General features: G+C 43.5%; 1 protein-coding gene across 3 annotated transcripts; it reads left to right on the top strand.

Annotated features, from left to right (window-relative positions):
- The first annotated feature begins 2,056 nt into the window (after nt 1-2,056).
- On the top strand, nt 2,057-13,222 carry LOC125988647 (SLIT and NTRK-like protein 1). Of its 3 annotated transcripts, none has more exons than XM_049754089.2 (5): nt 2,057-2,336; nt 2,410-2,472; nt 2,653-2,793; nt 4,919-4,981; nt 5,981-13,222. In XM_049754089.2, the coding sequence occupies exon 5, from the start codon at nt 8,940-8,942 to the stop codon at nt 11,061-11,063; it is 2,124 nt and encodes a 707-aa protein (XP_049610046.1). In that variant the 5' UTR covers nt 2,057-2,336; nt 2,410-2,472; nt 2,653-2,793; nt 4,919-4,981; nt 5,981-8,939; the 3' UTR covers nt 11,064-13,222. The 3 variants fall into 3 exon arrangements, with proteins under 3 accessions (XP_049610046.1, XP_049610044.1, XP_049610045.1); XM_049754087.2 differs by having other exon boundaries at nt 4,914-4,981; XM_049754088.2 differs by having other exon boundaries at nt 2,653-2,869; nt 4,914-4,981.
- Nucleotides 13,223-17,868: the final 4,646 nt, after the last annotated feature.

Genomic DNA, 17,868 nt, shown 5'->3' with positions numbered 1-17,868 from the left:
AAGACTGTGCTGGTAAATTTGAGTCGCACAGTGAGTAGCCCAGATTGTGAGTGTGTATATTAATGATGATATTCAAATCTAATCACATCTGAATTTTTGGGGGGCAGTACTGTGAGATAAAAGAATTTACTGATGAATTTTCATTCTTCATACCCAGAGACACTAATAGCATTTAAAACAGGCCAGATTCAAGATGGCGGCGCGTGCACACGCAGCGGCCACTCTCTGTCCCGTTCGGTGTTTTGTGAGTGTTTACTGAGTGTTTGTCTGGCAGTTTTGTGTGTATTAGTCTCGTGTGATACGTCGTGCTACTAGTGCGGCGGGCATGTTCTGCTCAACATCGGCGGAAGTGGGTTTTATGGCGTTCTGGACTTTGGTGTGGAGAGATTTGCTGCTGGTGTTAGCGCTCGGACTGCTTCGTCATGGAGCGACGCCGGACTGGCCTGCTCTTCCTCCCCCGGTTGGACTGCGTCCTGAGCTCGGACTGCTCCGTCCTGGAGCATTGTTGGGATGCGTCGGCAGCGGGTCTGCGAGGCAGCGGAAGAGGGGCCAGCGCGGAGACGTCGGGCCAGGCTTGCGGCCAACCCAGCTCGCCCATCCGTGCCTTCCATTCTCCTGGCGTACGTTCGTTCGCGGGACGACAAGATGGGTTGCGTTCGCCTGATAGGATCCACGAACCGGACAGTGCGTGCCTGCTGCGTGCTCGTGTTCACAGTGGCCTGGTTGACTGTCATCTTACCGGACTCTGCTGTGCATCGGGAGCGGCTAGCGTGCTATCACGCTTATTGTTCATTGATGTTGACTTCTTATGTTATTTTTCCTGTGTTGTTTACTTGTATGTGCGTTGTGAACTCTGTCTTGTCACCCTGGGATAGTGAGAAACGTAATTTCGATCTCTTTGTGTGTCTTGACATGCGGAGGAATTGACAATAAAGGAGACTTTGACTTTGACTTTATATCACAATTGGAATATCTATAAATTAATAACATTGCTGAATACCTGGGTTACTAGTCTTCCAGGGGCAAGTCATATATACTATTTTGAAATCTGTATCCTTTGAGCACATTTCAGTAACTGTTGTCTCCGTAGCATGCAATGTATCACATAGTAGTCAATACATGTGGGTCCACCCAAAAACAGGATACACATTATATGATTTCTTGAAAAGCTTAGTAAGCTACCACATTGTCCAATCAGCCATAAGTATTGTTCTCAATTGTCCCTCCTTTTCTAAACAGATTGCATACAGATTGACACTATGAAGACTGTGGAACGATATCAATTTGGCTCTCACCAGGTTAAAAACTGGTCACCTGCATATTTAAGCCAGATACATTTCATATATTCCTCAACATATTGTTTTGAGGCGGCTCGGTGGCGCACTGGGTAGCACGTCCGCCTCACAGTTAGGAGGGTGCGGGTTCGATTCCACCTCCGGCCCTCCCTGTGTGGAGTTTGCATGTTCTCCCCGGGCCCGCGTGGGTTTTCTCCGGGCGCTCCGGTTTCCTCCCACATTCCAAAAACATGCTTGGTAGGCCGATTGAAGACTCCAAATTGTCCCTAGGTGTGAGTGTGAGTGTGAATGGTTGTCTGTCTCTGTGTGCCCTGCGATTGGCTGGCAACTGGTTCAGGGTGTCCCCCGCCTACTGCCCGATGACGGCTGGGATAGGCTCCAGCACGCCCGCGACCCCCGTGGGGACTAAGCGGTTCAGAAAATGGATGGATGGATGGATATTGTTTTGATAAATTAAAACATGTTTGAACTTTTTCTAGCACATCAGCAAGGAATTCTAGAAAGCAGATTTAATCAAACCTCTGTGTATGTAAAGCCTGAAATAAAGGAATATCAAATTTTCTAGTTCCAAGAAGTGGAAGTCAAATTCTGAGTCACTCACCATGACAACTGACTCTGTAAAACTAACCTTCACCTGCCCAGGCTTTCTGAGAAAACCTGAGTTTATCATGCCTCTTCCTTTCTGGCGAGAGCAGGATACTTTCTTTTCTATGTATTTGATAAAGTATTTTACATTTTAATGGATGGATGGATATATTTTACATTTTATCTTGTGTGCTCTGAATGATTTTTATTTAATTTGCCTTTGTTTTCACCATAGGGAGCAGCGCTCAAATTTCAAAGTACTGTGTGTAACGATAATAAAGGCAATTCTGATATGTGTCACGTGCTTACGCCACCTGCTACTCGACCACGCCCCTCCTATCAATGGAATCGCCGCCACCTGTCGCATGCTCATTGAGTGCGCTATATCAGCGCAGCCAGCGCTAACCCGCTTGTCAGCCTGTCTCGTGATGCCGCTTAGCTCACCCGTCCGTCCCTGTAAGCCTGACTCACCTTACCAGTTTGGTATGCCTTTTGATCTGTCCGACCGTGCTGCCGGTTACTCTTCTAGGAGTCTACCAGTCAGCAGCCAACCTGATCCAGTGAGAAGCCCAGCAGAGTGCGATTCCACCAGGTTTGCCACCCCACTTGTCAACCACACCCCAGTCCGACTGCTGGCTCCAGCGCCCCACCGTTCCCCTTTCTCCCCATAATAAAGTCTTTGTCGCTCAGCATTTGGCTGTACTGTCTGTTCTGTTACAATATGGAAGTTTGGTGAATTGTGATGTGGTTGTTTTTCCTCTGCTCCCTGTAGATCTGGAGGGGGATGAGTGGCTATTTTGACTGAATAATCTCAGCTTCTGTCGGTTGACATGACAGTACCCGAATACACATCACTGCGCCATCAGATAACGAGGGGGACTGTGTCAATAAGAAGTCCTTCCACAGCATTCAGGTACGTTAGTGGCCGGGCTGTGTCCATGATGCCCGGATCGATCGTGAGTATGGCTTGAGTGACAGAATTGCACGTGGTAAGTAGAGCAAAGTGTGGACATATTTTTTTCAATGTCTATCTCCTAACCCAAGCAGAGGTAATAATTGCAGGTGAGGCCATTCAACGTGGCCCACTGCAGGACTAGAGCCTGGGTTGAGATGGCTATTGGCATTCTCAAATCCCAGTTCCAGTGTCTGCAAAAACTCAGGATCATGCCCGAGGGGTAATGCGACATAGTGGCATGTGTTGTGCTCCAAAAGATTGCAGCTATTACAAGAGAGCCAAACAATTTAATGACGATGAGAATGACCATCCCATCTACTCTGCTGATGTCCAGAATGGAAGGGCCATAAAGAACATTTACCAAAACAACTTTAGATAAATTAACAAAAATAATTCCATTTTCATTCAGTCTTTATTCCCTATAGATAAAAATGCAACAGTCAGTCAGTCTTGGTACTATTGTGCAAACAATTCAAACACATTATTATTATTATTATTATTATTAATATTAGAATTATTGTTATTAGAATCCACACAAAAACATAATCTAGAAAATGTTACTTGCATCTCTGGTTAAAAAAAGAAATAAAACAGTTTTGACCAGTGTTATTATACCCATCCCAACTATGCAGACAAGGAAATAGATTTGTGTTTCGTGATCTGTGTGTCTGAGTCTGGCATCAATGACCATTAGTGGGTGCAGTCAGGGGTGATGTCTCCATGCGTCTTTAGTGACCGAGGGCAACAGAGGCTTCAAATGCAAAGATTAGACGGAATATTTTAGGTGGTGTCAAATTGATAGGTCCTCAGAAGTCCAGTGGCTGAGAAGGATGCCAGGGATGATTTAAAGAATTCCGCCAAAAGACTTCAGAGTTGTTCCTTCTTGTGTTTAGACGGTTCTTTGCAACAATATAATTAGATGTCCTATTGGCCTCCCTCTAGTTGCAATTACAATGCCTGCGGTTTCCATTTATTGTTTTCTAACCCTGGCCACTCAATAGTCCTTTTGTGGTCCTTTCTTTTTATTCTTAGCTTTTTTAGTAGTCGCCTCATACCTTATTCTCTTTTTCAGGCCTTCTTGTTTAAGATTAAACTGAATAAAATAAGAATCCCAATTCCCTGCCATCCTTGCTCCCTCTCATATCGGTTCATTAAAGGGGTGGGGGGTAAAAAAACCAAATGATCTGCCTGTAAGACTCCACTGTTCAAATAAAAATTGAACGACTGGGTATGGTGCAGCATGCTGGTATTAGTTTTGGTAGACTGAGTGCACAATGCAATGAGGATTAAAAACCCTTGGATGCAAGCCCAGAACCCATTCAGACAGGAGACAACCTGCTTCCCTACTGTCCCCATGATGACTTTACACTAGATGACCTGAATGCTTTAATTCCATCAAAATGCTGAGAACAAGATTTTCTGTTGCACACCTGCATGCTAAGCTTCTACGCTTTAACATCACTGCATTTGTGGTGTGAAGCATTGAAAATCAGCTTGTCACACATTAGACAAATATGCATAACCTGCAGGTGCATTTAATGCACTATACATTACATAATGCTAAAACATGAATGTTAAGGTTTCTCCTTGGAACTAGAGTAACTTCAAACACTTTCATATCTTTCGGAGTATTTCCTCCTATGAATAAAACTACAGTGGCACTATTAGTAAACAGTCTCTTTATTCATGAACGATTCTCATGTCTGCTTATTGGAGATCAGATTATTACCACTCCATTATACTGCTCCAGGCTCTAAAGTGGGCACATAGTTGCCACCTTGAGTTTGAGTGAGATTGCCTGGCACATCATTAAACTGTTTTGAGTGATGCACATCACACAGCATGTTTTCAAAGGAGGGTGGTTGTTATGAAAAATGTGAGAAATATTTTTGTGCCCAGCGCAAGTCTAGTGTAAAGCGTGGGTTATTTGTGCATGGGTGGAGTTTTCGTTCTTTTGGTATTTTCGTAGACTGCGTAGATTGAAATAGATGTTTGTGCTGTTATGGGAGTGAATGCAGCCCGATTGTTTCCCAACCAATGGCTGCGACTCCCCCCTTTCCCTTTCTCTTTAAATTCAGCGCAGGAGAGGTACATGGCAGAAGCAGAACTGACTTGCTGGAGTACCATGGAGCTCAATGAATGCAAAGTAAGTTTATAGGGAACTGCAAATATTTCTTCACTTGCAGAGTATGCAAAGTTAGCAGGTGTGAAGTCGACACTTGAGGACCCCTTGTGTGTTTGTGAGTGACAACCCGGTAAGGTCTGTAAAGGGGGTTGTTTTAAAAATATATTTGAAACAATGTTTTTTATTTTTTTTTTTTCAATTAATTGATTTCTCTGATTTGGACATTCCTGTCAATTATTTTGAGACATAACATCCACCACACATAGCTGTCCTTGGAGCTCAGACGCCTTCACATCCATCAAATTCATCAAAATCGCCTTGCACCAATTGTGCCATAATCTAGACTTATTTTTATCTGGTCTAATGTCCACTCTAATTCTGTCACCAAATTGTCAAGTGCACCGGAGGCGTGGAATAGAAAACGCCCTTGGAACACCCAGAAAGACGTGGTGTGCCAAAATCATAAACATGCTAAACTATACCCTGCATGAAAATGAAGATGTGCCAGTTTTTACATCAAACTAAAACTCCTGATTCATGTTTGTCATTTAGTAGGCTGAAGCTCGAAGTATTTTTTTCTCGTGCTGTAAGTACCAACTGCTGTGAGATGAGAGTGTCTCACCAGCTTTGACTGATTTACCAGAAATGAACTGGCTGCCATGGGAACAAGGATTAATTGCTGCACCTTTAAACATAAGACTCTTCAAAATCAATAGAATTTCAAATTGGAAAGACATCCACAATTGTACTTTTGAGGTGGGATTAATTACGCCAGTACAGAGGTTGCCCTACAATTAAAAGGCTTGAAAAAGTATGCTTGTTAGAGAAAGTGGTAACAAAAGAAAAGATTAAACCAGAAAATAAAAATAACGGTTACAAAATAAAACAATTTAAACTGGAAAAATAAATGTAAAAAATCAATTTTGGTTTGCAAAAAACATGCCAACCAAGTGAGATGTTTTTTTTGTTTTTGTTTTTTCGTTGTTTTTCTGGGTTCAATATGCTCACTTTTCTTTTCAGAACTTACTATTGTGAATGACCTACTGGACAGCCAAGTTCCTTTGCTGGCAACTGATCCCACTTCAGCAGGTCAACTGAGACATATGTTGAGAATATTGTAGGGGGTAGAGAATGCTTGTTGATAGGTGTGTATAGATTTGCAGTCAGACGTTCTGCTGAGTCCCCATAAAGGCTTGTCGCTCGATTCCCCAGGCTGTGCTTTTGTCAGTCGTCCTATTGACTCCCAGTTCACGCTTGACCCCTCTTTTTCTGTACTTGATACAATAGTGTGAAAACCCATTGTCCATAATTGAAACAAGGTGCTTGAATGTCCTTGATATGCACATATCTGAACTGTAAATAATGTTTCCACCTTTTTAACATGATTTTTTTAAACAACACAAAAATGCATGCTGCAGTTGTGATGAGGTTTATTTCACTTCATAATTGTCCTCCCACACTTCCTCTCATCTCCTGGTTGATCAGACCTTATTTACTCTAAAAGAATGACTCATGGGGAACCCTAAACTGCTGGGCCTTAATTTGCATGCTGCTTGCACACTTTCAGCCACACTTGCTGTTCATGTAAAAACAAGCTGAACATGGCTCCTGACCTTTCTGTAATTACCCAGAAAAGATTTCACTGGCTCAAAAACTCCCTCTTTTGAAGGGCCATGAGGAAGCACCTCTCCTATGGAGGAATCTCAATGGGGGATTAGACTGCTGCATGTTCAACGTTTCGTAGAAGCAAAGCCGATGTGTTTCAAAGCAATGGTACAAAAAATATATAAGTAATAAAGTAAATAAAGCCACAAAAAAAACCTGAAAATTCAGTACAGCAAAAGCTTGGCGCACAGCCTCACACATTGGACATTTAAAAGACAAATTATGAGCCCGAAATAAATAAAACATGACAAGATAACGCTATATAGTAAACAAAACACATACTTAACCATGGTAGATGGGCCAAAGTCTTGGAAATAATCTCCTTAAAGCAAATTAATGTGAACGAAAGGACGGCTATTGTTTACAAATAGAGTGTGATGCCTACCGTGTCATTGTACATGTGTGGAAGTTGAGCTGGTCTCTTACATCTTGTGAATATGTTAATTTCTGAAAAGGCCCTGAATTAAAGCTTGTTTTTAAAAAGATCCATCACCCAGCCTCTTAAATATAACATACAGTAGCTCTCGTTTTGCACGATTGTTATCCTGTGAACTTAACTCTTCAGCGTGAACCCCCGTGATCTTGTGGTCTTGCCGATGCAGCTGTTGTTTACAATTATGTACAGTAGTTCTCGGTTGTTGTTGAGTAAATCCAACTCTTACCATGAACCCCGTGATCTTGCGGTCTCGCGGGTGCAGTTTTCTGGAAGCGTGCCGGGCGTCACAATATCACAAAGCTTTTAAATTTACAAAACAACGTTTCCCAAGCTTTGTCGGACAACCGAGACATGGATTTCCTGACATTTTCGACAAAAACCAAATATGTTGATGTCCAAGGCAATTGACTTCCGGGGTTTCACCTTGTATAAAACTTCAGTATCAATATCCCATATTCACCCCTGGATGGGTGTAACAAATTTATATTTGTAATCCAAGTAAATTTGACTCCAAGATGAAAATCTCCTGCTCCTATTTCAGGGATTATTTATTCGTCAAAATGTTTAAAACCTGGAAGAATATGCTACAACTAGACACAATAACTAATCAGCAGTGGGTAGGCAGACGGTTTGCGTGCGTGCGTGCGTGCGTGTGCGCGTCTGGTCGGGGGAGGGCAGTGTGTCGCACTGATGTAGACAGTTGAAGCATATCATGCATGGAGCACTATTAGTTAAGTGACTTCACAGATTGGCAATGCTTATTGCTGACTTGTGCCGCTTCACCCAGACATTAAAGAAAGAAGATTTAAGGTTGTTTCCACACAGTGCTGCAAATTGAAAGGGGCGGGCTTAACGCTCACTTGTACGGACCTCCCAGCCAAAAAGTCAAGTCGCCTACAATACAAGTAAACAGCAAATAGAAATCTTTGCTCATCTCACGTCTTTTTGTGTCTCATCCTTGTGGATCTGTCTTTGCAAGGAACACGTCACGCACACATGCGCATAGAGGCTGACGCATCGTTTGATACTCTTTTGCAGAGCTGAGGCATGCCTGTGGCGGATTAATTACTTTTACCGCATTCAACAGTGTTCGTTAAAAACAGAGAGCTACGATTGCACTACTGGGTGGTTCCTTAAATAATGGGGGTGGAATTCGGGATGCAAGTGAAGCATCACGACCTGAACGTGTCATCGCGCCACTGCTGCGCCGACTTGGACACTTTTGCAGCGGTGCTGCAAGCTGGAGGAGCGAGACAGCGTCTGGGAGCACGTTGAATTGGCGCAAGTTTTGCGCAATCATCAACGCACACTCATCTTTTTGAGATTTTTAATCCACGAACAATACGTATGGATTGATTTTGCGGCGCTGTTTGTTGTTGTTGTTTTGTTTTGCTCGTTTGTCTGCGCTGCTGAGTGGAGTAAATCACATCTTTCCTCCCCATCATCTTTTCCTCCGCTCTTGTTTTTTTATTCCCTCCGACGCACGAAGAGGAATGAGCGAGGTGAGACGCAGCCGAGAGATGTGAGGGGGGAATGCGGGCGTTTTCCAACCAAGCTTCGGCACCAAGGGAGAGGGGACAGCTCCCCGCGCCGCAGCGCGCCAGTGAGAGAAGAAGGCGTCCATTTGTTCCCCTATTTTTCCGCCAAGGTCAGTCGTTTCGGCTGTAAAAAGGATGCGGTTGGACATGACTTCCTCTCGTTTTTAGTCCGCTAAGGCTGTGAAGACGTTTGTGTCAGAAAGTGTGAGCACACGAGCGGGTTAGATGTGTTATACAGAGACTGCCTTATCCAACCGCCTCTGCTTTCTTTTGGACTGATTTTGATTCGATCAACAGCTCCTATGTCTTGAGACCGGGGATGTCTTGTCCGCGTTGAAAAATGCTGCTTTGGGTTGTCCTGCTGAACGCGGCTCTTTGTGTTGCCAGTGGGAATGTGACAAGGGACGTGTGTAAGGAGCAGATATGCTCGTGCACAGAGGTCGAGGGAGACGTACATATCGGCTGCGAAAAACGGAGCTTCACCACGCTGCAGCACCTCACCGGGCCCAGCTCACATTTTTACCACTTGCTGCTGCACGGCAACTCGCTGTCCAGGCTTTTCCCCAACGAGTTTGCCAACTTTTACAATGCTGTCAGCTTGCATTTGGAGAACAATGGGCTGCACGACATTGTCCCGGGCGCCTTTTTGGGGCTGCAGCTGGTCAAAAGACTGCACATTAACAACAACAAGATGCGCTCTTTCCGGAAGAGTACGTTTTTGGGATTGGATGACTTGGAATATCTCCAAGCTGATTTTAATCTGTTAAGGGACATTGACCCGGCCGTGTTCAGGGACCTTAACAAACTTGAAGTGTTAATACTTAATGACAACCTCATCAGTGCGCTGCCCATAAATGTGTTCCAACATGTGCCCATTACTCATCTTGACCTGCGAGGGAACAGAATCAAAACATTGCCGTATGAAGGGATCCTTGAGCAGATCCCGGGAATTGTGGAGGTTCTGCTGGAAGACAACCCGTGGGACTGTAATTGTGACCTGGTTTCCCTCAAAGAATGGTTGGAGAATATACCGCCCAATGCGCTCATCGGGAGGGTGATCTGTGAGGCTCCCACCAGGCTGCAGGGGAGTGACTTGAACGAGACATCTGAAGCGGAGCTATGTCCTTCACAGAGAGGTGGCGCAGACACCAGCCTAGTGGCCCCTCCCACACAGGATGAGACCTCAGGGCCTGTGGCGCACGGTGGCAGCCCACATCCAACGCCTTACAAGCCCAGCGCAGATGCCAGTGGGCCACCGACACCTGGCGGTCACGGAGCCAAGAGCCGCTCCAAATCACGTGAAAACTGGCAGCTTAAGACCAAGCCCACACCGGGGCCGACAGGTGTTAGCAGGGCCCAAGAGCAGATTGACAATGCCACCTGCCCACAGCCGTGCAACTGCAAGCTGGTCGGCTCCAGGCAGGGGCTCGGGGTCAACTGCGAGGGCAAAAAGATTGAGAGCTTGTCCAACCTGAAACCGAGGCCGCTAGCCGCCCACGAATTGAATATGAGAGACAACAACATCCACGCTGTAAAAAAGAACCAGCTTCTGAGCTACACGAGTCTCAACCTTCTTGATCTCGGCGGGAACAATATCAAAGTGATTGACAACAGCACTTTCCAGAACCAGACTGAGCTGAGGTGGCTTTACATGGATAAGAATTATCTGGATACGCTCATGGCAGAAATGTTTGTGGGCCTTGTCAACCTGGAATATCTCAGTTTGGAATACAACGACATCCAGCTGATAGTGGCTGGTGCATTCAGCCCCATGCCGAACCTGAGGGTTCTGTTTCTCAATAACAATTTGCTGAAGTCTTTGCCCCCGGATGCGTTCCTTGGAATTTCTTTGTCCAAAATAAGCCTGCATAATAATTACTTCTCCCATCTGCCTGTGGCGGGTGTGCTGGACCAACTCAACTCCATCATTCAGATTGATTTGCACGGGAATCCTTGGGATTGCTCCTGCAACATCGTGCCCTTCAAACAATGGACCGAGAGACTCGGTGCTGACGTCATTGTGAGCGATCTCAAGTGCGAGTCGCCAGAAGAGTTCTGGAAACGCGACTTTCGCTACGTACGGAACGACCTCATGTGTTCCAGACTGTACGAGCGGATCCCCCCTCCCACCTCCCTGTCCAAAAACAGCACCTACACGCTAGACTCGGGCACACGCTCAAACTCTTATATTGAGCCCAACCGAGTCTCCATTTCAGTGCTCGTTCCCGGGTTGCTACTGGTGTTCGTCACATCTGCGTTCACTGTCGTGGGCATGCTCGTCTTCATCCTGCGGAACCGCAAGCGCTCCAAGCGGCGGGACGGCAACTCGTCTGCCTCCGAGATCAACTCCCTGCAGACGGTGTGCGACTCATCGTATTGGCACAGCGGACCCTACCACGCTGATGCGGGTGCGCACCGGGGCTTTGACTGCACTACGCATTTCTCCACCACAAACGATGCGTAAAAAGAAGGCGGGCCGGACTGGATTTATAAAGGACGCACAGATGAGTGCCCTCACACAACCCAAGCAACACGTTTGTCCCCGCGTAAGAGACGGACAGACATTCTCGTTTCTGTCTTCTTTCAGTTGCCGTTAACCAGTTAGTCTGCCGCACAGGGGCCCAGCGCTGTATATTCTGTACATGACAATCCCTCTCTCAACGCCCTGAAATTACTCCCCCCACCTGTGCTATTAGCCGCAATTGGACTACAGATGTTTTTTTTTTTTCGTTTTTTTCGTCGGACAGCGAGGGGTCATACTATAAAAACGTGCGGTGTGTGCGCGAGGGTATGGTGCACGAGCGCATGAATGTAAATGTAAATAGTCGGGCCGATGTATCAAATGCATGATGATATTTCTGCATGGTTTCAACACACGCACACATAGCGCGCGACCAAGGAACCATGACCAGCGAAGTGGAGGCCAACCCCCCTTCATGCTCCATCAGTATGACAACTATATATATAGATATTATGAGAGTTACATATATATGACTATAACAAAGTGCCATTTCTCTATTTTTGTGAAACTGCAGTTAGGATTTGTAAATGTTGTTTTAAACCTGTTTGGAGAGGCAAGAGGGGAACAATATTAGTATCAGAAAGGACAATGCTGTCAGTGCATGTTCTTTTTTTACTGTTCCTTATGATTTGGTCGTCGATGGATATTGGGGTTATTTATACCGTTCTAGATGGTGCGGGTGTAGCCCCCACCTGCCCCCACCCAACCACACGCACGTCTGCGCGGTCATCCCATTTTCTGAATGTATACTGTGTTATTTTTAATGGTGTGCCAATTGTTGACTCCATGGCGACATGTGTATGAGCATGACGTCAATGGGATGCTTCTGCTGCAAAGTTGATGTAGCTCAAATAACAGTTCTGTGGTTTTGTGTGTCTCTGAATATAGCCTGCTTTGGGTGAGAGGAAATTAAAAATAACAAAAATCAAGCCATTCAAATGGGGGGGTTTGTGCCGTCCTATTTTTCCCCAAAAATGTTCAATTGAGCTAGAATGATTCGGTCGATAAAAACGTTGCAGGTAAACATAGTATAGATTGCTCTTTATTGTAAAAAAAGGGAAAAAAAAGAAGAAATAGTCCTTCACACATTAAAATGTATGGCTATGATTCACCCTTACTGTGGACTTTTTTTTTTTTAAAGCTATCTAACCTTGTACGGACAATTCATTGTATTTACAAGATGTGCTTGAAGTATCTATACTGGGGGAGGATTTTTGCTTTTGTGAAATGTGGCTTGTCATAAACTAGAGGAGGTACTTTTAGGCTTGCACAATCATGATGCAAGATGCTGTTTACACCATGCAGGTTTGCTTTAACCGAAAGAAGTGTGAGCACTAAATGCCACATTTAAAAAAGTGCCACAAATGCAAAGACACCCTCTGCATTTTAAGCGCAATGTAAACGCCTTGTAACACATGTTGACACCGCCAATTCATTTCATTGAAAGGGTCTCAAATAGACTCCTTGCATTTAAATTAAGTTTTGTTGAGATTGTAAAGACTTCATGTTAAGTATAAAGAGCTGCAGTGAAACGGGCATGTCAGCCAAATTAGAGGGCCAATGTATCTCCCCCAGGAAACAGATGAGCGCTGTCCATGGTGCTGAATCACTTCTTTTGTTTGTTCACTCGGCAGAAGACATGTGTGACCATTTGCATTTGTGTACCCTTTACTATTATCTCTCTCACATTGGAAAAATTGTAACAAATGATGGAAAAAAAGAATTTCATGCATAGGCTCAGAAAAATGGATCAATGAATGCTTTGAGTACGCAAATGTTGTGACTCATTTGCGGTGGCCCCAAACATTTTTCACTGTGCTGTGGATTTGCTTTTACATTTCCACCCTGCTTGACTACTGGTACTAAGAACACAGTGGACCTGTGACTCAGCAAGGCATCCCATCCTCTTCAATTCCCAGTCTTGCTCTTCTGTCCCACCCCCCCAAGGGGATTTCTGGGGGTCGCTGTCTCCTGTGTGCTTCAGCCCACGTGATGTTTTATCATTTTCAAATGCTGTGTTTCAAACTACATTTTTATGCTTTGCAATATTTGACCTGCTTCTATTTTGTTAAATAAAGTGTGGTTGAGGTTGAGTAAAACAATGTCCTGCTTTGGGAAATTTTCATTATAATTTAGTTGACATTTTTTTTCACGTCTCTGTTAGTCATTTGGATTACATTTAAATATTAGTTGGTTTCCTGAAATAACCCTGCCACTTGTGCTCAAAACCTGAATATTTATTCTATTAAATCTATACATATCATTGTGAATATTGAAACAAATCAGGATAGAAAAGAATAGAATTATGTTAAATTTGAAATGCTAAATTTGATATAAAATCAAGTAGATTTTATATGTTGTGACTCTGCCCAATACAAAGGACCGTCAATAGAGCAATGAGTTTGAAAGGGATTGGAATTGGCTGTTTTACATGCTGAGCATACAACACTACAAATCCGTTCTGGCCCAGCAGGCAATTCATAGTTACAGGGATACACCTCATCCTCTCAGCTTTCTCAGGTCTCTGTGGATTTTGCAGTTTTGTTGATGCCACTTCATAGTAATTCAATTTGAAATACTACATGCTATATTTCATTTAGTGTATGTGCATACTTTGTGCTGATAAGTTAACGCGATAGTAATTCGAGGAATTCCCGGAACTGAGCAAAAAAATTGTATGCACAAATGTAAGACCCGTGTGATGCTGAAGGATCCGTTTAATGCACATCAAGTCCCCAAGTACTGCGGTGTTCTATAAAAAGGCCCACTATTTATTAACCACCCCCTGTTCTTTAGTGCTGGTTGCTTACACACGGACCAATTGTCTCACACGAACAAGTGGCACCATTGTGCTTGTTATTACGCAAACGTGCCTGAAAAGCGACATTTAATTACGACACTAAATTGTGGCAACACAGAATGTAGCCTGGAGCCGTAGTAAAAGCACAGCTTCACAAGAACCCCTGTAAGTCAGTTTCAGCGTGCCTAATCCGTCTTATGTTATTTATTTGGCTTCTGTTACAACTTATCCTGAGCTGAGCTGAGCTGAGTGCTGCTTTCTATGCAATGTCGTGGGTTCAATTTGAAAACATTTGTAGTGACTCAACACATTCTCCTATGCACATACGTAACATTTACACCACAAAGATAATATGAGCGTAATTCAGCAGATTCCAATTCATAATCGACCCTGAGATGGGGTGTCGGCACGAAGCACAACAGGCAAGTGCCGCCCCACCAAGAGTGGCCTTTAATCAAGATGAGTGAATGGTGTTTCCGCCAGTCCTAAGTAATGCCCTTCCTCCAGCCACCACTTATTGATTATCTCATTGATTAGAGCCAGTGGCCTCAAACATGCCCATTCCTCATGGCGCTTTAGGCGTTCCGCGGCTTGTACTGATCCGATTACTCTCTTTGCATGGGAGCTGAGACCACAACTTGAGAATGAAGCCTCTTTGGCAGAAGCTACATTCAATTTGCTAAGACAATTTACTCATATTTTAGGAAAACAATCTTTGGCGTTCATTTTATTGGACTAATGACCATTTGAGCAACACTTTTCAAGTAAATGCATTCCAAATCGAATAAAAGCTTCCTGACGCTGTGAAACATGATGATTTGCACATGTGTGTAATGAGACTCATGTGAATCAAAAGTCACACACCAACACTAAATTCTGTCAGGAAGCAAGCACGGGCTATTTTAGTCATTTTAATTTGGCAAAACTAATTTGGATTAAGTCCAAGGAAACCTGGCATTGTTGCTGGTCAGGAAGAGAGTGGATTGTTGGTTAAAAGCACTCGTGAAGCCAAACGTATGCCAACCACAGGGCTGTTTTTCATTGTGCTTTGCTGCACTAATACTAACATTTACAGTAACAATTATTTGTTTTGGGGGCTTTCCGTTCAATCCAATAATGACAAAAAGCATTATTCAGGGAATTTGTCAATTTCAGCATGAAATATAAAGAAAAATACTGATATAAAATTGTGCTTTATTTCTTTGATAACTACAGCGCTATGCTGTGTCAGGTTGTTTCACTTTTTGTTTAACCTTATATCTGCAGAATCAGTTGAGATTCAAGCATACGCACGAGCCTCTGGATGGTGCAATGCACTCAGATGGCGCCTGTTTAACTGAAAGCACTATAAGAGAAAGCTGCAGTGTTAACACGATGGAGAGAAACTTGCATAAACCGACGCGCTAGGCCTAAGGCACCGGGTCAGAGGACAGATGGAGAGAAAATGACTCATTGGGAGGGAAAAAAAAAACAAAAACACTTCACTTACATTTGGGGATATGGCACAAGGGCTTTGGTTTGCACTGACCATTGTTTGTTCACTAGCTCAGTGCACTAACAGGATAGATCAGTTGGTTTGCATTTACATTTACCTACACTGAATTGCAGATTATAAGATTTGATTTGTTCAGCCAGCACACCAGTACGAAAGATGTTATAAGGCCTTGATCATCTCATTTAAAAAATTCTAAATCGACAGGGTCTATTCAATTATAAATGACATTTGATAGATTGCTACTTTTGCACTTACTTAAGCTTTGCACTCAGCCACCAACTCAGGTAAATGAGCCATCTTACTTTGACATTTCACTTCAGATTTTCTTTTCACGTATTTTATGTTTAACAGTTTGATAGAGCCTATGAAAAAAAAAATTCCACCACCCAGCAGACAAAATGTGGTGGCCGTGGCTCTGTCCGAGCCACGTGTTGTTATTCTATCCTTGGGCAAGACACTTGACACACCTTGCCTCAGGTATTAGCTATGAAAAATAGCCTCTTGGCTAATTCTGTTCCACCTACAGAAATGTTCACTGATGAGAACAGTCCCTGTCAAATAAACAATTAACATACAAATAATCACTTCCAAGTCACTGTGTTCACGCCCACAAAGCACATTTATTTACTAGGAAGTCAATTTGCTAATAATTTTACAATAATATGTTCTATGCGCCGCCGCTATCTTAAAAATGGGATTCTCATTAATAATTTGTTTGTGGAAAATGCAGAAGCAGAAAAAGCCACAGTTTTGCCTTGTACATTCAATTACTGGCAAGTGAAAATGACATCACAGTGCCTAAGGCTTCAGGTAGGCTAATCACAGTCAAGACTCACTTGTTTATTGATTTTGGTCATGTGCGGCACTGTGATATGATGTTCAATTGCCAGTATGTTCCGTGACAAGGCTAAATTCTCCCCCTGAGAAGAATAAAATCCAATGAATTTGTCTACTTAATTAATGTTCCTTACGGCAATATTAATCAAAAATCTAAAATGCAATTTCTGTACAAAAATGTGCATTAAAGCTGAGAGGCTGAATGAAAAATTGTGGAATGATTTGGAATAATATGACATAGAATGACAGTGACAGGAAGTCTAGGAGGAACATGCAGCTTTCCGATAACGATTCAAGAGAATATAAGCACAAGGGGATGTGTGTGAAGTGCTCTGTGGTGACCTCAAGTAGACCTGCATATGGAGAGGTGTTCCTTTGATTAATAAGATATTCTAAGCTTTCCTTTTGACCCAAAATTGACAGTCATCTGCCAACCCTGAAACAGCGAAACATGACCACAGCCACTGTAAGATGGACAAAAGAGCTACAAAAAAAAAAAAAAAAAAAAGGCTCCGCGGCCTAGCTCCGCAATACCGGGGATGTATACTAGTGAACCAACCAACCATGCCATGAGGTTTCGTGGCCCATGTTGACCACCGCAATTAAGTGGTGAGGGCTGTGATTCACTCTAAGTTGGAAGAGAAACATAAACTCATGAACCTAGTGCCATTGTTGAATTTTGCATGGGACAAAGTAGAGGTGGGTTGTTGGGACTTTGGGCAAAAAGAACACACAATTTTTGAGAGCTATCGTGTTACGCCACTTATTGTGCTTTTGCCCGAAAAACGTAAAATAAAAGTACTGCTTGCAGACAGTGTTTTTCAGGGTCTGTGCTGGGGAACACACAAAGGTCATGAGATGGCTACAGATATAGTATTACTCAATTGATTGAGAGATTGATAGACACACTATCTTATAACATCAGGCACATGTTGTTTCTTTGTGATTGTATTCAAACTGAGATCCGTAACCGACATGGTGAGAAACGAACTTTTTAGGGCCTGGCCATGACAATAATACCTCAGATGGACAGCAGGTTGGATTCCGCTTGCAAAAGAGCTCCTTCTGATGTTGGATTTTCTCCCCTTGGGGGAAAAAGTTAATGAGAGACAGAGCAAAGAGAGCTAGCAAGCCAATCTATAAACTGTCACGATTTCTCCCTTGACGACTGCTTGATGGATGACTGCATTCCCTTGTGGAACCAGAACACCCTTTGTGAGGGTAGCCATGAACCGCCTTTTTGAGATCTAATTACAGTTTCCTCTGTTTTTAAATTCATTGGTTTGGCCTCAGAATATGAATGATCTGAAGTCTTGTAGAGTCTGCTGGTTCAAATGCAAAGTGTTTCACTCGAGGTATCTACAGTATATCTGCTTTCTATAATGTTGGTATAAAAAGATAATGTGCATGCCAAAATCAGAAAGAAATCTACAATATCCACATCTGCTGATGCAATACGCCTCAAATCGGAAAGAGGAAAACGATGCATAATGAAAGCCGTCTGCACAGTTGGCATAGAAAAGATGGAGGAAAAAGAGGGTTCATTCTACGAGGATGACTCTCTCTTTTCTAGCCCTTTTCTCTTTGCTTTTTATGCCGACCTCCCCGGTTCTTGC

This window comes from Syngnathus scovelli, chromosome 2, assembly GCF_024217435.2.
Source record: "Syngnathus scovelli strain Florida chromosome 2, RoL_Ssco_1.2, whole genome shotgun sequence".
Taxonomy (NCBI): Eukaryota; Metazoa; Chordata; class Actinopteri; order Syngnathiformes; family Syngnathidae; genus Syngnathus; species Syngnathus scovelli.
Note: the sequence above shows the minus strand (reverse complement) of the source record. Positions and strands in the feature narration are given on the sequence as shown.

What these genes read in the sequence shown, in the direction of transcription:
- LOC125988647 (XM_049754089.2), top strand. Translation starts at nt 8,940, where the DNA reads ATGCTGCTTTGGGTTGTCCTGCTGAACGCGGCTCTTTGTGTTGCCAGT.